Here is a 23,569-nt window from a genome sequence, read left to right on the forward strand (position 1 = left end):
TCTCTGTAGCGGCCTGCATATCAACCCCTTCACCTCTTATCCTGCACAGTAACCCCTTCATCTACATCCTTCCACTGTATGAAGCCTGTATATTAATCCTCTTGTCTCCTCCCTGCTGTGTGTGACCTGTACATTAATGATGCTCTGTATCTAGTTCATCATTGCTCCATATATTAACTACCTTATTATCACCACGGTTCTAAATTTCCCAAAAATTGTGGTTAAAAAAATAAAAAGAGTAATTTCTGAGATGTTTTTATTATCCTGACTTTTTTCTTGATATGTTTTATAATAGAACTAAGGGAAACGGCTATTTCTTAAAGTGGAAGTTCAGCCAAAAACTTTCTGACGCTAAATCTACTCTCAGCCACATCCTAAAACAAATCTAACCCTGTAAAAAAAAAATTGCTATACATACCATTTTCGAAGCCGTTCCGATCCGGTCTGGTCACCAGCGGAGGATGTTGTGTGCAGGAGAGAACCAATAATGTCCGGAAAATGCCTGGGAAGTGACATCACACATAGTTACAATGGGCTTCCGTTGTCGGCTGCCTCTCCTGCATACTTCTACACATTGAAGCCGCCACTGACAGCTCAATGTGGGACCAGACCAGAGCGGCTGCAGAATAGTTGGGTATAAATAGATTTCTTCTATACAGGGTTAGATAGATTAGGTTTAGACTGTGGCTGCGAGTAGGTTTAGAGTTGGCTTTTGGTTAAAGTTCTACTTTAAAGTTTGATTTTTGTGTTTGTGCTTTTTTTTTTCTCCTTTTTATTTATATATATGAAAAGTTGAACTTAAAGCAGTTGTACATTTATAATACATATTTTTTTTAAATAATAAACTTGTCATACTTGCCTGCAGTGCACATGTGTTACCCCCCCCCCCCCCAGTGCTCTAAGCTCCCTCTCCTCTGTGCGCTGCCATAGGAAGCCACTTCCTATGGTGGCACGTCTGTGGGCTCACTCCTGTGTGCATCCTCAGACACCCACAATGCACCCCCTGCTCCCTCCCTTCCCAGGATTTGATTGACGGCAACAGGAGACAATGGCTCCTGTTGCTGCCTATGTGTCTTGAGAGCGCCGCAACAGGGGGCACAGCACTGGATCGGGAAAGGCCCAGTTAAGTATATAAGGAGGGGTGATACAACTGCTAGAACATTTTTTTACCTTAAAGTGGAGGTTCACCCGGAAATGTTAATTTTTAACATTAGATTCATGCTCATTTTGTCAAGGGGAATCGGATAGTTTTTTTAAAAACGAAGCAGTACTTACCGTTTTAGAGAGCGATCTTCTCCGCCGCTTCCCGGTATGGGCTGCGGGACTGGGCGTTCCTATTTGATTGACAGACTTCCGACGGTCGCATCTATCGCGTCACAATTTTCCGAAAGTAGCCGACCAGGCGCCGTACAGAGCCGCACCGACGTTCGACTTCTTTCGGCTACTCGTGACGCGATGTATGCGACCGTCAGACTGTCAATCAAATAGGAACACCCAGTCCCGAAGACCATACCGGGAAGCGGCGGAGAAGATCGCTCTCTAAAACGGTAAGTACTGCTTCATTTTTTTAAAAAACTACCTGATTCCCCTTGACAAAATGAGCATGAATCTAATGTTAAAAAAAAAATTCGGGAGAACTCCCGCTTTAATGCAGGGAATGCATGAAGGTAAAAAATGTCCTACCTTTACAACCACTTCAATAAATACCACCAAAAGAAGTAAAAAAAATATATATATAAACTTAAATTTAGGTAAGACCAAGTAATTGTCAGTCAAACTATCACAACACTGAAAACTGAACAAAATACATATAGTTCTTCCTGGATTTTTTTAACCATAGGCAATGTAACTGCATGCTGACAGGTTTAGTTTAATCTGCGAACTGTTTGCATTTTACTCAGTAAACCTTTCTCCTTTCATGCTCCTAGACATCTTCACAACAATAAAATCAAAACTCTAGGACCGCACTGCTTTGATGGGTTGGATAGCCTGGAAGCGCTGTAAGTACTGCCTGTTGCATAACGTGACTCCACAATATTTATCCATCAGATTATTTCTTAGCAAGGATCAAAGAGCTGATGGCGTGACATGAGTGTGCCTGTGTATTGTGTCAAGACGAGTACTTCCTTTCATTATGGATCCCTTGCTGGAGGGGCTTTGACTGCATGGATGGGCTTAATCAACAAAGCATTTAATTGCTATAATGGAAATAGATACAGGATGTGGGCACAGTTCACATTTTGCATGTAAAGGCAGTTCTACAGACATGTTATGCTGCAAAAGTAAGCAGTGCAGGTTATATAATGAATTGACCACATCAGGTCTCATTCATCAAAGTGTTTTCTGTAAGAACGGTCTCGGTAGACCCGCAGCAACTATCGAAATAAAACACTTTTACTGCCAATGATGAGAAAATGGTGATTTTTATGATATACTCTGCTTTTATTTTCACCACAAGCAAAGAAAGAAAATGCATTCTTTAGATTTAAGGAGATAAAATGAACTTATTGTATATGAATATTATGTTGATTTACCATCTGTAGCCAACAGGAGGAGCTGAAGTATAGAGAACATAAAACTGGCGCTGCACTGTTTGAATTTTGCTCAGTGGGTGATCCTATCCCCATGCCCAACATCCCTCGATTAAAGCAGACATGCATTGAATGTCAGCTGAGCATCACCTGCATGCAGTCAGGTGCAGGCACTGTTCAGTGCCTCAGTGGTCTCCAAACTGCGGCCCTTTGCTTACCTTTATCTGGCCCTTGGGGCTCTATTCCTGCCACTGATGACATTACTCTGCCATCTGACACTGAAAACGGGGCACGATTTCTCCCACTGACACCAATAATGGGTCCCTGTTCCTCCCTATGATCACAATGGGCCACTATTTATCCTAATACCAAATGTAGTGATATTGACTCTATCCACTGATGCCAGGAAAATTTCAATCCCAGCTGGTCAAAGTTCGGCCTTCCTAGAATCTGAAGAACCAATAAACCGGTCCTTCCTTTTTTAAGTTTGGACACCCCTGTTCTAGGAGAAAAAACACAGCATCTAAAGCCACGTTTGTTTAGGCGCTTCAGCGTTTGTGTGTTGGCTCATTGCATTGGCCAGGACAATCATTTATTCTGCCAATTGGAATGAATAAACATCGTATTTACATGAGGTCTTAATATAGGGAATTATAAAGCTTGCATGAAAAATGAGGGAAAACTTTTTTGTCTCGAGTGAAACTTTTTAAAAGGTTAGTCACCCTAAGCTGGTTACACATAGTTAAAAAAAAAATATAAATATATATATATATATATATATATATATATATATATATATATATATATATATATATATATATATATATATATATATATATATATATATATATATATATATATATATATATATATATATATATATATATATATATATATATATATATATATATATATATATATATATATATTACAGAAACCTGAATATACATGTTAAAGTCTGAGATCGAATATATTCAAAAAAATCTGAATCTGTACAAATGTTTTCACATATGCAAAAATATATGTTTTTAAAACATTAAAATGTTTTGGTTTCATTGGTGCTTTTTGGAGGATATAAAAAGTGTAAAATTGGTTCTATTGACCATCTGTGACGTCGTTCTCCATATCTGTCGATCTATACTAATCTTTCAGGATTTTTTTTTTTTCTACATTTTGACTGTAAGGTTATTTAATTTTTGAGCCTTGCCAAGCAAACTTTGTACAATGTCGATTGTACAAGCTGATTGCGATGTGTATGGACAACCAACAACTTAAGAACAGCTAAAAGGGAAGCTTATAAATATTAGGTGAACCTAAACTGTCAGAATTTGGCAGAGATTGTAATGGATACCTTCAGACCTCAAACACCCCCGGATGCTATATCTGCTGGGGCAGTGCAATATAGAGGGCCTATTGTCCTAGTAGCTATTGTTCCCATAAGATAAGCATGGCGCCAGCTATGTGTGCGCTCTGTTCACAGCCATGCATGCTTGGACAATACGAATGTACATATCTGTAATCTAATCTATAAATAAGTATAAAAAAAAGAAAGTCGCCTTTACCAGTTTTAGTAGGTTAAAGGTATTTATTACAGCGCATTTACACCACAATGTGTGTTTATGGTAACACTCGGCAACCCACTGTATGTATGGTTTGTGGTGTGCTGCCATACATTTTTATTGGCAACCTAGAGCAGTGTTCACAATGCATAAATGCGATTGGTTTGCATAGCGTTACATTTATGATGCGTTTTGAAACAAACTGGATCTATTTTAATTTTTTTCTGTGAGGCTCAACCTCATTGACAGTCTGTTCTTAAAAGAATGGGCTTCTAATGCAATGCTCCTTCATGCTCAAGAAATAATGCGTTCTATGTGTAAGTGGTTGGCACTTCTACCTAGCAGCACTAGGGCTGTCGGTTCAAATCCCAACCACGACACAATCTGCCTGGAGTTTGCATGTGTCACTCTGTTTTGCTCCCCGCCGGGTCACTCTGTTTTGCTCCCCGCCGGGTCACTCTGTTTTGCTCCCCGCCGGGTCACTCTGTTTTGCTCCCCGCCGGGTCACTCTGTTTTGCTCCCCGCCGGGTCACTCTGTTTTGCTCCCCGCCGGGTCACTCTGTTTTGCTCCCCGCCGGGTCACTCTGTTTTGCTCCCCGCCGGGTCACTCGGCAGCTAATGACTTTTAAAAAACGGATACTCGCCTGCCCCAGGATTCAGCGTCATCCTCACCCAAGCTGGTTCTTCAACGGTCTTCGGCTCCCTGGTGCCGGTGTTCTACCGTGCTGGTTCCTCCTATCGATATGGTTCCCCCTTGACTGCGCAGGCGCAATCCAAGCCAACGGAAATCTACGAGCGTGAACAGCTGTTCGGCAGCTGTAGACGCACTCACTCCCGATGCTTAGTTATAGGGGAACCAGCTCGTCAAGACACCGCTCTATACAGCAAGGGGCGGATCAGATGTGATATTGAGCAGTACTTTTTTTGTTTGTTTATACACGCCGCTGTATACAGCAAGGGGCTGATATGATATTGAGCAGTACTTTTTTGCTTTCTAAATGCCGCTCTATACAGCAAGGGGCAGTAAGGGATGCATTTTAAACATATTGGTAATGGATCTTTTAATCCCGCCCTTGTAGTATAGAGAGGCGTGCCAGTCTCCACCCCTTTTGCCGGCCCTTGTAGTATAGAGCCTCCACCCATTTGGCGTGTATCCTCGGGAGCTGACGAACAACTGTAGAGGCTCTGAGATTTCCGTGGCCTCCTAGTGCACATGCGCGCCCTCCTAGTGCACATGTGCAGTGCATATCGTAAGGGGAACCAGCTCGACAAGACACCGGCATGTTAACTGTTGTCAGCCAGCTTTGTGAATGATCCTGCAGCCTTCTGGGACCTATGATGTCCCAGAAGGCTTCTAGGAGAACTTCTACTCGGATCACCTAGGGGGAGAAAGAGGAAGGGCAAAACTTCTCCTTCTGGATGAAGTTCCACTTTAAGTAGAATAATCCTTATTTTACAGTAAGGCTTGGTTCACACTAGCTGACTCCAAAGTTGTGATTTTTAGTGCATCTTGGGGCGAACGTCTTTGATAAGATTTTTACACTCTCTAGCATTGAAGCAATGTCAAAGTCGGATCAAAGTAGAGCAGGAATCTTTTTCCGAAGTTGCAACATCTTTAGTGTCAATTAGAACTGCTCTCATAGAGATACATGGCATTTCCCATGTCTTGCAACTTTGGGTCTCAGTCATATCCTAAGTCGCAGGAGTATAAACCAAGCCTAAGTTTTATTAGATGATGCAAATAAATTTGAAAAAGGTGCACCTTTCTAATGAATATCTTTGTAGCAGAATTTAATTCATAATGATCTACTAACATGTGGCGCCTACCTTGTAACACATTCATCTGACACCGCTAAATTTTTTAGGTCAAACTTTGAACACATTTGTCTCCCTTGACTTGTTAAGCACAAGTGTATCTAGCCTGACATCCTTCCCTGTATCCTTCCCATTGCTCTTATCAATTCACACGAAAGGAGCCTTTTATTTTACTCTTTCAAGGAAATAAAAGAAAAAATACTGAATATTTATGTTAGACAAAAAAAGCCTTTGTTTTCAAGCCATGTAAGCGTAGCGATACGGCTCCTAATTCAGCACCGGCAGGCATTCAGACAAAGGAGGAAAGGTATGAAAGAAACCATTGAGTGCCCAATTCTGAAATGAAGCAGGTTTCCCCGATAGGATCAGTAAACACTTCACTGTGGTGCCAGTCGCTTCTTCTGATCGCAGATTAAGCTGCAAATGGTGCCGTCTGCCCTCCTAAGCTGTAGATTTTCATATTGTACATATTTTGGCACAATATTCCTTGGTTTAGAAAGCAATGTGGCTTAACAATGCAAAAAAGTGTGATGAGCTCTACACACTGAAGTGAAAGGGATATATAAAAAAACACAACAACCTAATAAGCTAGCAACTGCTAATCAATAAGTATAACTAGTGATGAAGTGTTTTATAACCTATAAACAAATAAATGACTAGTGAAACAATAAATGAATAACTAGTAAAATAATAAATGAATAAATGCAAAACAGTGAAAAACATATGTGAGCCAATGTGTGGAATGGAGATAAGCAAAGTCCTAAAAGGAGAAAAATGTCCTTTAGCAAAGATATCCTATAAAGGGCATCAATGGATAATCTTCTAAGGTTGGCTGTGAATGGATCACAATGCAGATAAAGGGGTGTCCATAACTAGTCTCCCAAAACTCTCACTTTGATGTAGTGCAGTGTTTCTCAATTCCAGTCCTCAGGCCCCCCCAACAGGTCAGGTTTTCAGGATTTCCCTCAGATGAAAAGGCTGTGGTGATTACTAAGGCAGTGAAACTGATCAAATCACCTGTGCAAAATAATGGAAATCCTGAAAACCTGACCTGTTGGGGGGGCCTGAGGACTGGAATTGAGAAACACTGATGTAGTGTAATATGGGTGTGAGCGTATCCGGGGATGAGCATCAAGATGCTTCCCAATGGTATCCTCTGCAGTAATCTCTTGCCGCTATGGCTGACTCTTATCCCAAACTCTGTAGCAAATCTGTAAAATGCTCAATAGGAGCATGTGAGAGAGAGAGAACGGATGCTCCGATAGTGAAGTACAGTTAAAAAAATCGGGGGATAATTTATTGGGTAATAAGGTGGATCCGTACATAAAATCAAGGTCACAATAGCAAAAGCAGATGCGGGACGCGGCGTATCAGCGCAGTCTTGCGTTACTCTGTTGGCTTCCGGCTTGTGGTGGTGTCACGTGATCCCGAATCCCTACGTCATGTCGCATACCTCGTGACTTCAGCAAAGAGCCTTTATTGTGGAAATGAATAAAATCAGCACAGTCAAATCAAAGCGTGGACAAAACAGGGACAAGTGGCTAACGTGTTTCACATTGTCAGATGCTTATGCATAACTAAATGAACAAAAACCAAAATTGTGTACAAGAGGAGAGTTGGAAAAAAAACATCCACTAATCAAAGTATTGGAATTAGAGTTAACACCTCCCACACAATTGGATCTTGAAATCCCAAAGATAGAGTGCACCTGTGAGGCGGGAAAGGAATTCTTGGGACTAGAAAAGGACTAAAAAAACTTTTATAGGCAAACAAGCATTGATTGATAGCGATCCTTAGTACAAAATCACCCTACCATGGTGCACTCTTATAAATGGAATTGGATAGAAATACAACAAAAATGCAGTATAAATATACAAAATGTGAACATAAAAGATTCAAAGATCTTTTTGTGACAAACACATATAGTTATATGGAACATTGACTTAAAGGTCTTTATGTGAACGAAGAACGAAGTTCGAGGTCACAATAATAAAACAATGTTATGTTAAAATATTCATTTGACAAATATTGATGCAATATTAAAGGCTGGTATCCCAATACTTTTGGCAATAAAGGGCCTAATCCACAGCCAGCGGGTGTAACTTAAATATTCGGATTTAAGTTACACCACCGGAAAATTTCTACCTAAGTGCCCGATCCACAAAGCACTTGCCTAGAAATTTTCTGCGGTGTAACTTAAATCCGGCCGGCGCAAGGTGTTCCTAATTTAATGGGGCGAGTCCCATTTAAATTAGGCGCGCTCCCTCGCCGGACGTACTGCGCATGCTCCCGACGTCATTTTCCCGATGTGCTTTGCACGGTTTTACGTTGCGCCGGGTTTTGAGAATCGCGACGGGTGTAAAAAAAAAAAATACGAGTTGCGGCGGGAAAAAAAAATTTGAAAAAAAAGACAGCGACGCGGGATAGAAGGGTCTACTTTTACAAGGCCTAAACAGTTTAGGCCTTGTAAAAGCAGCCCTAATATTGCGACGGCAAACTAATACTTACGGAGAAAAAACGAAGCGTAAAAGCTTTGTGGATCTCCGTAAGTGCTAATTTGCATACCCGAAGCGGCATTCCGACGAGAAATGCCCCCAGCGGCGGCTGCGGTACTACATCCTAAGATTTGACAGTGTAAGTCCCTTACACATGTCGGATCTTCTCCCTATCTATGTGAAACTGATTCTGTGGATCAGTTCCATAGATAGAAACAGGGATACGACGGCGTATCAGTAGATACGCCGGCGTATCCCTTTTGTGGATTACCCCCAAAGTGTGTATATCTGTCCATTTCTGCATTTAGGCCTCATGCACACTGCTACTCATAAAACCCCTATTTTACAAGTGTTTTTTATTTTAAAAAAATTTCCTTTTGCCTTTAAACGCGCCCCTGTGTCCATGCACGCATAGAAGGTGACAAGTAGGAGCGCTAGAGGCAGAAAATATAAACTTGTGCCTTCTGAAGAAGAGCGTTTGGGCTGAGCAAACACACACGTTAATACCTTCTTATGGCCATAAAATTATTATTCTGGCCAATAGAATGCATGAACATGCATGCAAACATGTTGCTTTTACCATGTTTTTCCAGCTGCTTTCCTTCTAGGTGCCCTCTGTGGTATAGTGTGCATGAGGCCTTATGGGCTTCGCTGAAGGCCATTGTCTTGTCACGGTGACATTTATTTTTATTGTTTGTGGTTTTCGTAATCCGCAGTAAGTCCTCCTCGCCTTTCCATTTGCTGAAGCCTGGTACAGCCGGCTGTAAAGTGGCTAGTCTGAACTGAGCTGACCCCTGGCCATTGTTTGCTTGTATCAGATATACTCCGTACACTGAAGGAAGTGATTAAAGATGGAAAGACAAATACTGTGGTTTGAGCAGGGGATAAAAACAATACCGCTGATTTTATTTGCACGCCAACTTTTGTTTTGTAAGAGTATGTTTAAGTATAATGTGGCTTTTGTTTCTGTAGTAAAAGTCAGACTATAGATTTAGACATTAAGCACTTTGCCCCGGATTATCTCTGTATGCTAGGAACATTTTTTTTTTTTTTTTTCATTAAATGGGACAACCCAATGGATTTCCAATTGTGCCTCCTTTCCTTGCAATGGGAGAGAATCTAAACAGCGTCCAAACACTGAGAATAATTGTCTGTCTCGTGCATCATGCCTTATTCTTAATTGGGTGTCCATTGGCTTTTACCCCATTTTCTCAATGAACCGGCTCTAAAGGTGGAAAAAGTTCTGAAATGGTTTTAGTTTTCAATTTGTTTTTATTTTATTTTTTTACATAACAGAAACCTGATATTTTAACAGGGATGTGTAGACTTTGAATATCCACTGTATGTACAGTATGTAAAGATTGTTTCAAAAAAATACAATTAACTTCAATATTTGATTTTTTTTATTTCTTTTTCTTTCTTTTTTTTTAGTGACCTCAATTATAATAACCTTGTGGACTTCCCTGAAGTTATAAAGTCGTTGGGCAATTTGAAGGAGCTGTAAGTTTGTTCTTTTGTATTTCAACTTATATTTCAGACATTTACATGGCCAAGCGTAAGAGATATGGTATAAAAAAATTAAATTGTATCTGCATAATTCAGTTTTATATTTTTCTCAATTTTTAGAGGTTTTCACAGCAATTCCATTACAACAATCCCTGATGGAGCATTTGAGAAGAACCCATTGCTGAAGAGCATGTAAGTATGTTTTTATTTTTTGTGTAATTTTTCATGTTAACAAAAACTTCTTGTCCAACATCATTTTAAGGTCACCCGTGCTCCGTCCCTTTTTGACCATCTTATGAAGGGGAAGGGCTTAGTCATCATATTAAAGCAGAGGCATGCAAAAACTTAATAGAAGGATCAAGCTGCCATTGTCTGATTTAGCAATTTTTAAACTGTTTTTAACCCCTACCCTGCCCCGCTCTTAAGTCCACCCCTAAAAAAGACCCTCGTAGATTATCTCCTGAAATTGCACTGTTAAATGCTTTTTTTATGCAGAATTAACTTCCAAAAAATATTAACAACCATTTTAACAATATTAACATAAAGCATATCAGTGCAGCCAATCATTGCCCATCGGTACAGCCAGGAAGCTGTCAGATCCTTCTGACAGTTTCCTGACTGATCGCTTCTGGCAGAAGTGGTGCAGCCTTTTGTGCAGGACATTCGAGTAACCCGGGGGCAGGGAGCCCCTCTGCGGTCCGCACCGCTTCTGCCAGAAGAGATCAGCCATGAAACTGTCAGCCCAGTCCATACCTACTCCACAACCGCCCTCCACTAATTTCCACGTGCCAAATGCGAGCAGGCGCGCTGCAATTTTGAGGGCTGCATGTGCGGACACCTTACTCCAGAGGGGCACTTGCACCCCCCCCCCCCCCCCCCCCCAATGCAGACGCCAATACTCCTACCTCTACAGTTAAGAAAGTTGCCATCTTAACCTCTGTATGATTTGCAACTGCAATGGTGCTGCACATGTGATCATTCATGACACCAGCCATTTGATGGTTTGACAGTTTGGTTGAAACCACAAGATAATGTGACATTTCAAGAATGTAAAGTTTTTTTGAAACTGTTAGAGCTGAACTTTACCCATCATTTTGGAAAAAAATCATATTTAGCAAGGAACAGCCATTCCTCATAAATAATTATGCTGCCAAAATTGGTGTGGCTGTAAATTGCCTCCAGCATTGCTCCTGTTTCTTCTTGCTGGAGGCTCCCATTTTGCTGAATCCCAGAGCCCCATAACAGTAAATTGATGGAACTGAAGTCATCAATTAATGGCTTCAAACAAATTACATTCTTGGAATGCCTGAATTGCTAACTGTCACATTTGCTTGTGTACCCAACCAAACTGTCAAACCATCAAATGGCTGGTGTCATAACTGTTAAATCACAGGTGCCCTCCAGCTGTTGCGGAACTACAAGTCCCATGAGGCATTGCAAGGCTGGCAGTTGCAAGCATGACTCCCACAGGCAGAAGCATAATGGGACTTGTAGTTCTGCAACAGCTTGAGAGCTGCCAGTTTGACACCCCTGTGTTAGATTGTAATCTACATGAGCAGGGCCCACCTATTCCTTTTGTATTGAACCATATTGTAATTGTACTGTGTCCCCCTTAACATTTTAAGCCCTGCTTAAACTGTTGGCGCTATATAAATCCTGTATAATAATCTAATAATGCGCAGCACAATGGCAGTTTCAGATCAAACAGAGGCAGCTTCCTTGCCTGTAAAGGATAGAGTTTAATTCCAATTTAAGTAATTTGCCTCTGCAAAATTGTCAGTGTCAAAAAAAAAAAAATGGAGAGCAACTGAGCATGTGCAGAGCACGGTGAGACAGTATATTACTGGATTTTAAACCTTATAGGCACAAATTTTTAATGTTTTACATAGTTGTACCTGCCGAAGGGATCAGCCTCAAGTGATTTTAGTTTTCTGACTAAAGTCCCACTTTAAATCAATGGGTTTAGTTCCACTTTAAGGGGTTACTAGATGCCAACCAGCTCTTTGACACATTTGATTACCTTTTCTGCAGACCTAGAGTAACCGAACAAAATGTTCACAAGGAGTTGGTTACACATTTCCAAAATCCAAGTCTTACACTCGTGCCAAACGGTGACTTTTTCAATAGATATGGCCATGTAGATCAGTTAATAATGGTTAGTCCTAGCCATAATAGCTCTAGGCTTCCACTGTTTTGACCTAAATTATTGAAACTAGTTTTAACAGTGTGTATTTTTTTTTTTTCTCTTTTTAATTCTGACAGCCAATTGTACGATAATCCGTTGTCCTTTGTTGGGAATTCAGCTTTTCAAAACTTATCAGACCTCCGCTTCTTGTAAGTACTTGTCTAGCCTTCAGTAGAATGTGTGAAGTGAGACACTTGACACAGCAATATTGTCTCTGTCTGCTTTCTATAATTATACTGTTTAACTGTACTCTGATCTGTGGACCCCTTAAATAGATTTATAAAAACAAAGGGATTTTAATTCATTTCAAAAAGTAGTTTTGACCAGAGGGAGTATGATCTCATTGGGGCCCTAAGCAAAATGACCTGGCACATTAAAAATGATAAGCGGGGGGCGCTGACGACAGTGACATATCACATTAAAGAAAGTCTGCTGTTGGAAATGACTTCTTACATTAAATTGAGAAGCAGGGGTGTTGCCTCTCCTCCCATGCCGCCCCAATGACTTCTCACCAGGCGGGGCCTCTAGTAATTTGGGGGGCCCTTTCGCAGCTTTGCGGGGCCCTAAGCGCCTTGCATAGTGAGCCTATAAGGCGGATCGGCCCTGATTGGAGGAACTTAAATGTTGTTTTGGAGCCCTGGCATATGAGAATTTTTATGCTATTTACTAACCAGCTGAAATGCAGTCTAGGAGAACCAAACACAAAATGAAAAGGCTGTATGAAACATGATCGGGCTGCATGTAATCTTATCTTTGAGTCGCTTCTTCCAACTTGCTGTATAAAAAAAATAATGATCAAGAATAGGCGTCTCCAAACTTTGTAAACAAAGGGCCAGTTTACTGTCCTTCAGGATTTAGGGGAGCTGGACTGTGACCATCAGGAGTAGAAAATGTCCCAGCATCAGCTGCAGTAAACAATGCCCCCCATCTGTAGTGTTGGCAAGAGGCATTGTGCTCCATCGTTTGTGTCATTGGGAGGAACTGTGCACCATCATTGTTGTCATTGGGCCCCATTGTTGGAATCATTGGGAGGACCTGTGCCCCATAACTGGTGTCATTGGTAGGAATTATGCCACATCACTTGTGTAATTGGGAGATACTGTTCCCCATCATTTGTGTCACTACAAGGAATTGGGCCTCATCATTGGTGTCACTGGGCCACATTGTTGGAATCATGGGGAGGACCTGCGCCCCATCATTGGTGTCCTTGGCAGGATTTGTGCCACCTCACTTGTGTAATTAGGAGGAGTTGTTCCCCATTATTGGTGTCACTGCAAGGAATTGTGCCCCATCCGTGGTGTCATTGGGAGGAACTATGCCCCATCATTGTCAGGGGGCTTCATTGTTGGAATTATTGGGAGGACCTGTGCCCCATCATTGGTAGGAATTGCGCCTTGTCGCTTGTGTAACTGGGAGAGATTGTTCCCCATCATTGGGGCACAATTCCTTGCAGTAACATCAATGATGGGTAACAATCTCTCCCAGTTACACAAGCAACAAGGCACAATTCCTACCAATGACGCCATTGACAGGGCACAATTCCTCGCAGTAACATCATCAATAGTGTCATTGGGCCCCATTGTTGGAACATTGGGAGGGCCTGTGCCCCCTACGTTGGTGTCATTGGTAGTAATTGTGCCACATCGCTAGTGTAATTGGGAGGAATTGTTCCCCATCATTGGTGTCACTGTGAGGAATTGTGCCCCATCATTGGTGTTATTGGACACCGTTGTTGGAATCATTGGGAGGACCCGTGCCCCATAATTGGTAGGAATTGTGCCACATTGCTTGTGTCATTGGGAGGATTTGTGCCTCGTCATTGGGAGGAACTGTGCCCGTCATTGGTAGGAATTGTGCCCCTTCTTTGGTGTTGGTGGATACAAGTGGTTTGGAGACAATGGTCAAAACTGTTGAATCCCCAATTTAAGCTCACAGAACCAAACACAAAATAAGCTTGCATGTTCTGATCGCTGAGTCTTCTATTTCAGCACACAGAACCAAACACAAAATAAGGCTGCATGTTCTGATCGCTGAGTCTTCTATTTCAGCACACAGAACCAAACCATTTCAGGCTGAACATAATCTGATCATTGCGTTTTTATATGCCAGCTGTCAAAACCAAACATAAAATTATTGGGATGCATGTAATCTCATCATAGATCTTCTCTTCCAGTCCACAGAACCATACACAAAATGATCAGACATTTTGACTTTTATTCCAGCTGTCAGAACAAAACAAAAATGAACAGGCTGCATATCTGATCCTTAAAATTCTCTACTTCAGCTCCGAGTACCAAACACAAAACTAGGCAGCACAAAGTGTGAAAAACTCTTATTTGATGCCCACAGTAGTACCAACTTTTCCCTATCAGCTGGTCTTTTTGTATCTTTCAAAATCTAAGTGCCTCCATATTTACATTTGGTAGAGTGGTTGATTGAAGTATTTTGAAGTCTCACTGACCTTATAAGTTCAAACTGAATTTGTATTTTTTACATTTATTCATTAGGGTTATTCGAGGAGCATCTGACATCCTATGGTTCCCAAACTTGACTGGAACAGTAAACCTGGAAAGCCTGTGAGTGATGCAAATGACTGCGATTATTAAGCTGTACCCAGACTTTAGAATAAAAACTGGAGGAAATAAAGTTGGAAGGGATTTCAATAGCAACCAATGTTCCTATCATGTTTGAAAATTAGAGGAAATTTATAGTTCATAGCTTGTGCATGAAAAATGTGTGTTGTGGCAAAGTCCCTATAGGGTCATTAATAAATTGACAGAAGTATGTAGGAGCCTAAAACATCTGAGCTCAGATTGGTCAACTGGCAAGTTCGGCAATTGCCAAAGTGTGATGCATCTGGAATATTTGTGAATCTACGGTCACACCAGAGTTGGCAAACTTTGGTTATGCACAAGGGCTGATCTTTTTCAGCCCAGGTTCACACTGAGTACGATTTGAGATGCGATTTCACGTGTCAAATCGCATCTTAAATCATCCGGCTTTTGCCGGCAATGGCACCGTCCTAATCGGCGCGACGCCGCATCTGCGGCGCTGCACCGATTTCAAAAAAGTAGTTTCTGTACTACTTTTTGCGATTTTGGGCCGCGATTTACATTGACATCTGTGCAGAAACCTTCAGCTGAATTTGCACGGCTTCACTCCCGCAGCCCAGTGTGAACCTGGGCTTAAAGCGGGGGTTCACCCTAAAAAAAATTCTAACATTGCATGGAGCCGACCTATGAGACCGACACTATGCTGTTTTTTTTTTTGGCGTACATACCATTTTAGGGCTATTTTCTTCCCCGCGGGAGTGGGCATTCCTGATCACAGGCTGTGATTGACGTTCTTCCGACCGGCGCATACTGTGCGTCACGAGTTGCCGAAAGAAGCCGAACGTCGGTGCGCAGGCGCCGTATAGAGCAGCACCGACGTTCGGCAACTCGTGACGCGCAGTATGCGCCGGTCGGAAGCACGTCAATCACAGCCTGTGTTTAGGAATGCCCACTCCCGCGGAGAAGCCGGGGGTGAAAATAGCCTTAAAATGGTATGTACGCCAACAAAAAAAAAAACAGCATAGTGTCGGTCTCATAGGTCGACTCCATGCAATGTTAGAATTTTTTTTTTTAGGGTGAGCCCCCGCTTTAAAGAGGAAGTTAACCCTGATGGGTTTTACTTCCTCTTTGTTTCCCTGCAAAGGTAAAGCATAATGGGCTACTATGCATCACTTACCTGAACCCGAAGCCTGCAATGTCACTGCTGTCCCACAAAGTGTCCATCTTTTACCCTCTTCCTTCCGAGTATCGCGGCTCCGGCGATGTCATTTAAATTTAAAAAAAGAACCCAAATTTATTTTAATAGTTTAAAAAATCAATTTTTTTTAAACAATCCTTAGAAAAATGAAGGGAGGAGGAGGTAATTGAGGCTGATTAGGGTTATCCAAGAGTTAAACAGGAAGGAATTATTATTTTTTATATGCAGATCAAAGCTCATCCAATTTATTAGCAGATGAAATGTAACTTTGTATATCTCTTATCTGGCATGGTTTTGTTTTCTAATGACAGCAGCACCTTCTGCAGCTGTATTATTACCGTAAGTCCTGGTTCACACTAGTGCGATTTCTGATGCCGCATGAATCGTACAGAATCGCCATCTTTAGAAGGATGACACTTGAGTCTCTTTCTACAGCTCTGTTCTATTTTCTCCACCTTTAACAGACTTCTGAGTAATTTAGCAGGTACAATTGTGCATTGCTCACATGCAATCATTTTTCTGCAGATTACTATCTGTCAGGTCAGAGTTGGAGGTGGTGGAAAAAAATTGGGATCTGACCTCAATAGGGAAACCTGTCACTGAATGTAGAAACCATCTTTTGATGTCGAAAATATGTTTTTCTTTAAATATTTGACATAGCAACCTATAGATGAAGATCAAGTTTCAAAATACCTTGTGTTTTACAGGACGTTAACAGGCACGAAGATCAGAAGCATTCCACTGAACCTGTGCCAGGAGCAGAAGATGCTTCGATCTCTGTAAGTTAATACATCTTTAATTTGCTTATATGTGCCATGTTGCTTTATCCTGGTATGAAGCGTATTTTGGGTCGACGTTGACCATCAGTTATACCAAATATATATTTAAAGACACTACGGAATCTAGTTATGAAAGAGTTACTATGGTACATTTTCAGTGTGTAAACAGCCCGAGTACCAAAACCTTTACCTGAATATAATTTTTGATGTTCAGTTTCACATTTTCTTTTTGCTCTGCTCCAATTGCAAGATCAAACACATTTTTTACATTCTGCCTTTAGTTCTTATTTCTGTGTTTGAGCGATCAGCATCTTTTTCTGAACAAATAGGTAGACGAAAGTAAGAGGATAAGCCGCTTGAGACTGTAGTGTAAAATAACGTTATGGACCTCAGCAGAGCCGACTGGCACTGAAAAAATAGAAATCCCTTTTTTTATTTTTTTTTCCTTTAAGATATATTAAAAAATTAAAAAAGTAAAAAAAAACTAGGGGGGGAAAAAGGAATCTACATTTCAACTAGTAGCAGAACTAAAGAACTACCAAGTCAAAAATACGTAGAAATAATATAGGATCAGAAACTAAGCTGAAACAAAGTTTTCAAAAGGAAACCTGTATTGAGAGGCACTATTATTGAACATTTCTTCTGAAAATTCTAGTTACTTGGGTGTTAATAATAATTGGCTTCAATAATTTGTAGTAGAGCAAAAAATAGGGGTATGGACCCTAATCGGACTTTCAGCGGCACAGTAAACCATAGAGATGTGTAAAAAAAATATATAAATGTTTAATAGAAACCCACATATATAACATAGGATACAAGGACAATACAAGAATTAAAAATCATACTTACGAGTACATATGCATGATGAGAACCCAATTGCATCAACACGTTTCACCTTGAGGGCTTCTTCATCCTGAATTCTGATTCTCATCATCTATATGTACTCGTATGTATGATTTTTAATTCTTGCATTGTCCTTGTATCCTATGTTATATATGTGGGTTTCTATTAAACATGTATATATTTTTTACACATCTCTATTGTTTACTGTGCCGCTGAAAGTCAGATTAGGGTCCATACCCCTATTTTTTGCTTTTTCTTTACCACATTATTTACAGATGTTGGCAATGTGAGTTCTATTCTTCGATTTGTAGTAGAGGTGCACCAAATGAAAATGTTGGTGCTGAAACCAAAAATTCAGGATGCACGTGGCCGAAACTGAAAATGACAGTTTAAAAAAAAATAATATATAAATAACTAATAAATAGATAGAGATGGATATAGATCTATATATTTATATATAGATAATTTGTATTGTATTCAACCTTTTAATTAATATCATGAATTTAAATGAATATGAATTTATTGTTGGCCATTATCGCCACCTTTAGCGCAAGAAAAGCCCAAGAAAACTGCTTCCCTTTTAAATTCTATGTATGTCTTCACACTGGTCGGTTTAAATGCATTTTTGGTCAGTTAAAAAATGCCATTGTTTTTGGGCTCTGGGGATGCCCTCCCATCACTAGCTTTACTATTTGGTGAGTTAGACGCTGGAGAAGTACGTGCATGCAAAAGTATACATGCTTTTTCCAGGTTATTGATGGAACAAATCGTGAAGCAAGTAGGATAATACCTCTTCAAATAAGTTGGCAATAACCATTCCAATTTTTATTTTATTTTTTTAATGCCATTCATATTTCTGTAATGAGTGGTTCCTTTTTGAGTGGTTTTATGATGTTTTTTAAGAAGTCTACAGATTTCCTTTAAATATCTTCATTCTTGATCCCCTTTTTTTTGTCTTAGAGACCTGTCCTACAGTGAAATAACAGATCTGAATGGATTGAAAGGATGCAGTTCGTTGGAGGAAATGTAAGTAACAGCCCCTATCCAATGGTCTATTTAATGGTTAAAGCAACCATAGACAAGACAGATCTTTGATTGACTAAGGCTAGCTATACATGTTTAGTTTTCATCCTTGTGTTTCAAATGAGTGAAATCAATTAGATTCCTCCATCCATGCTGTTTAGCGTGGATGGGGGAATCCAACTGTAGGCTTTTGGATTCAGACAGCTGAGACTACCCAAATACCTGCATCTGATTGCTCAGCTGACAATTTTCCAGCCAGCTCCTTTGGTTTTGTTCCAGATGGTATTAACAGGGCCACCTATGGCTTGTATTTCACCCGATTCAGCTGGAATTGCGGATATTTGAGCAGTGTATGGGCAGCTTTAGACACAATATTATCCACCTGATTGCCCATGTATCTTAAGTATTCATAAAGGCACATTTATTACTATTTTGTGTCCTTTCTTCGAATTTTTTGGAACCTTTCACAGATTTTTTTTTTTCACCATTTCCTTTTCATTGCTTATCACTACTTAATAAGATAGATGTGGATGGAGGCTCTAGAATTGTTTGAACAAATCGGAAGACTTTTGCAACTAAAAAATGATTGGCCAATGTATGATCCGAATTGGCATGCAGTTAACTTAACCCAGTGTTTCTCAACTCCAGTCCTCGGGGCGCACCAACAGGTCATGTTTTCAGGATTTCCCTCAGATCAAACTGCTGTGGTAATTACTAAGGCAGTGAAACTGATCAAATCACCTGTGCACAATAATGGAAAGCCTGAAAACAAGACCTGTTGGTGCGCCCCGAGGACTGGAGTTGAGAAACACTGACTTAACCCATAGGCTTCTTTTTATGTGATGGAGTAATATAGGTTTAGCAAGATTAAAGGAGAAGTAGGGCCAAAGCTCTTTTGAGTCTACTTCTCCTGTGGGTCACGGAAGTGCACTTAGTTCTGCACTCCTTTGACCTGTATTCAGCCAACAGCAGACTAACGTCTGCTGTTAGCTGGCATCACTCAGCCGGTCTAAGCCCTAGAACGAGCCCAACTTTAATGATGGCATCCACCCAGATGCCTGAGTGGCAGCTGGCTCAGCCTCTCCGTGCATTGCTGAGAACCTGAGCCAGCTGGTCTCGCCCCCTCCACAGCCTGGTACTCCACTGGATACTGACAACAATAGAACGACAACAATGGAAAGAGAAGGGAGCACCACCCTAGCGCATTACCTCAATAAAATGTATTTCAAGATAAAAACGTCAATAAATATACTCACAAAAGTAAATTGTGTAAACGCATATCTTGGCAAGTGGAATTGACTGCCTGAAGGTCTAATCAAGTCCATCGGTACTGCCGGTAAAACCAGGAGGCATCCAAAAATGACTGAAGCATTTCAAGGCGAGCCCTCTTCATCATATCCCGGGTAGTGAAGTGGGTTCACCCTTGAAACGCATCAACCATTTTCAAACGCCTCCTGGACTTCTGGCAGTACCGATGTACTTGATTAGATCTTCAGGCAGTCAATTTCATATGCTACGATGTGCATTTACAATTATGTTTGTGAGTATATTCATTGCTGTTTTTATCTTGAAATACATTTTGTTGAGGTAATGCGCTAGGTCGGTGTACCCTTCTATTTCTATTGTGTATCGAGAATGGAGTGATCAGAGGTCTTTGTTCAGTTCTTGGTCTTGGAGGTAGCGGGGGACAGATGGCAGATTTTTTTTAAATTCCACACTTTTTTCTTTTAATATCACCAAAACATAGAAAAAACAGTTTCCGCTTAAAGCAGGGGTTCACCCAAAAAAAATGTTTTAACATTTACATTCAGGCGTGTTGTCATAATGACATTAGGCTGTTTTTTTTTTTGTTTTTTTTTAAATCCTTGCCGTACATATACCGTTTTATATATTTATTTATTTATATATGTGTGTGTGTGTGTGTATGTTCACCGCTGCTTCTGGGTATAATCTGTGGGACTGGGCGTTCCTAATTGATTGACATGCTTCCGGCCAGCGCATACAGCGCGTCACGAGTTGTCGAAAGAAGCCGAACGTCGGTGCGCAGGCGCTGTATAGAGCCGACTCGCAGTCCGGCTTCTTTCGGCAACTCGTGACGCGCTGTATGCGCCAGTCGAAAGCATGTCAATCAATTAGGAACGCCCGGTCCCGCAGATTATACCCGGAAGCCGCTGTGACCATATATATATATATATATATAAAACGGTATGTACGGCAAGGATTTAAAAAAAAACAGCCTAATGTCATTATCACAACTCGGCTGAATGTAATGTTAAAATAAATGTTGGTATATGTAAACTTGTTTTCGTTTTATTCTGTCTTTTTAAAATTTGGATTTATCTTCACTTCCTTTTTCCTGACCCAACCGCAAATTGAGAGGATATCTTTTTTCAAACTGAGTGGAAAATTCTCTTACCAAATTGTCACCATCACTTTCTGCCCAGGTGGCCATTGTCACTATTATTATAAATAGATAGGTGAATCTTTCCAGTGGGGACACATACAACAATATAAACCTGTTCTACCCCCTCAACAAAAACAGTTTTGTTATATGATATACTTTTACAATAGGGCTCTCCAGTAAAATCAATGTGCATTCACAGATGGATTAAACCTTTTTATTTTGTTCTTCCATAATGTGTTTGATTTTGTATGCCTGTAAATACTGGTGTGGCATCAGAAAAGCTTTTAAAAGTTGTCTGTGTACTAAGTAAACTTTTTCATATGGTTCCTGTCATAAAACATTGATGTCTGTTGCTAGGTCTATAATTATTTTTTATATCTTACACAGCAGGTTAGAATTTGTAGATTAATGTGTTTGTTCTTCTTATAGTTACCTGCAACACAATCAAATTACTGAAGTTCAAAACGAGTCTTTACAAGGCTTGACATCGTTGCGTGTGCTGTAAGTATGGAATCTGATGAAATACTCTTCTTGTCTATTTCTTACAATAGGATAACCTCTATTACCTGGCTGTCCTCGATGTATATCTCAGGCAGTTATATCTTTTTAGCAGGAGTGGTCGGAGATGGTTGTATGGCAACTGGGACTGCAAATCTGTGGTCACCATATTAGATGCACTATTTTAGCAGAATTATCCTCCAAGGTTATTGCCGTACCTGTGAATATTCACATATAAACTCATAATTCTGGTGTTGAAGGGGAGCCATTCTTGGCAGTACTCCAGAGGCGATACAAGCAAGCTCCTTGATTGGCTGGCATGGGATGATGCAACTCTGCACATGTGCACAGACGTTTATTCATCCTGGCACCAAGGCGTGCCAAGAATGTACAATTAGTTTTATAGAGATTGCAAGAAAGTTTTTTACTTCACTTTTATTTCCATTTTTTTTAAAGAATCTGCTATTTTGCCCCTTTTGGGCAAAGTGACAACCTCTCTTGATTGGGAACTGATACTCCCCTCCCCATCTGCCCTGCCCTCCCCTGCAGGAGCGATGACTCCAATCCCTGTGTACTCTGTGCTGATCTGTGTCAGAGCTTGCACAGGGTTTAAAGACCTTCCCCCCCTCTGTCAGATGACTTCAGGTAATACCAGGTGAAATTCAGGTACTTACATGGCTTGTAATTACAAAAATTATTGTAAAGATGTAGTAAATAATAAATGGTTTCTTCTATATCTACCTAGGGTTCAGCTTTAAAGAGACAATGGGGATGATTTACTAAAACTGGATGATGAAAATTTTAGTGCAGCTCTCTATAGAAACCAATCCGCTTCCAGGCTTTTTTTTGTCAAAGCTTTATTGAACAAGCTGAATTTAGAAGCCGATTGGCTATTATACAGAGTTGCACCAGATTTTGCACTTTCTAGTGTTATTAAATCAACCTCAATGTCACTTTGCCCATGCAGGCTAAGTAACAGGGTCTGTGTAAAGTCGTCCCAACCTGCTGAAATTTACCTCTCCAACAATCTACCACCTGTTGCAAAAATACCTACAGTAGTGCTTCTGGGTATAGGGGAGCTTGTGGCCTCCTCCCATGATGCAGTGCTCCGGCCTAGCATTGTCCCAAGCACCGTCACGTGGCAATGTCATCAGTCTCTTGAGCTCCAATACACCCCAACACCTGATTCTTTGGCGATGGCGGAAGTGCTTATGTTTTTTGAATGGCCTTTTGGGACGGGTAGAGAGAGAATCTGTTGCACAGGGTATAGATAACCTGATCTGACCTGTGTTTGGCAAATGGTAGATCAGTGTTTAATTGGTTGCTAAGATGTATGTAAGCGAGCACACCATAAAAACCAATGAACCGTGTGCCCACCTTCATCTTGGCAACCAGTGAGGCTGTGTGGGCTGCCCAGTAGTATTCTTTACTAGTATAAAGGAGGCCTGGGTGCGGATTGATCGGATGTTCGCTAGGCTCAGGCCAGTTTGGCTCTTGGTGCTGACAAATAAGTACACAAGTATTTCAGCCCACCATAATTATTGAGTGAAATTGACTTGCAAAGCTTCATTTGCTGAAACTTGGTGTACCTGTATATTTTTTAAGGGATTTAATGTAGGTTTGTTGTACCATTGCAGAGACCTCAGCAGGAATTCCATCCGTTGGATTCACAGTGACGCTTTCACAACTTTGGCTTCCATATCTAAACTGTAAGTGCATTCTCTTCCTCCTTTCTTAACATTACCAAGCTGCTTTTCATTTTCTAAGAGGATTTACTTTCTAAAGGGTTTAATAAGATCACAGACCCCCAGGGTAGAAACAGAAACCACGTAATGTAACATTAAAACAACAAACATGCTTTGAATGTGCATTTTAGTCAGATTAAGATTTTTGCGGTGATATAGGAAATGTCAGATGCATGTCCAGAAGTGAATTCTGTAATATAGTATTATAAACCATGGTTACAAGACAACACAGACCTCCAGTGGCCTCATGTCAAAATGATCCTACATGTTTAGAAGGATTCCAGTTTAAATTAAGTGGATCCATGCTTAAGGAAAGGTATGTCTATTGAGGGGTGTAACTATGCATCCTTCTAGGGACACAGAATCTTCTTTACTTCTGTTTCCAAGTATATAGACATTTAGGCAGTCTGTATAAATTAATATATAGGAATACTGT

At 40.6% G+C, this 23,569-nt stretch overlaps 1 protein-coding gene across 1 annotated transcript in view; it reads left to right on the forward strand.

Annotated features, from left to right (window-relative positions):
* Window positions 1–23,569, forward strand: part of LGR4 (leucine rich repeat containing G protein-coupled receptor 4) — a 136,304-nt gene that overhangs the window by 101,786 nt on the left and 10,949 nt on the right. The window contains exons 6-14 of the mRNA XM_040328344.1: window positions 1,929–2,000; window positions 9,832–9,900; window positions 10,027–10,098; window positions 12,169–12,240; window positions 14,599–14,667; window positions 16,549–16,620; window positions 18,424–18,489; window positions 21,320–21,391; window positions 23,026–23,097. Of these exons, the coding sequence (XP_040184278.1) occupies window positions 1,929–2,000; window positions 9,832–9,900; window positions 10,027–10,098; window positions 12,169–12,240; window positions 14,599–14,667; window positions 16,549–16,620; window positions 18,424–18,489; window positions 21,320–21,391; window positions 23,026–23,097 (636 nt within the window). The remainder of the gene's footprint in view (window positions 1–1,928; window positions 2,001–9,831; window positions 9,901–10,026; window positions 10,099–12,168; window positions 12,241–14,598; window positions 14,668–16,548; window positions 16,621–18,423; window positions 18,490–21,319; window positions 21,392–23,025; window positions 23,098–23,569) is intronic.

The sequence above is a fragment of the Rana temporaria genome, chromosome 11 (assembly GCF_905171775.1).
Source record: "Rana temporaria chromosome 11, aRanTem1.1, whole genome shotgun sequence".
Taxonomy (NCBI): domain Eukaryota; kingdom Metazoa; phylum Chordata; class Amphibia; order Anura; family Ranidae; genus Rana; species Rana temporaria.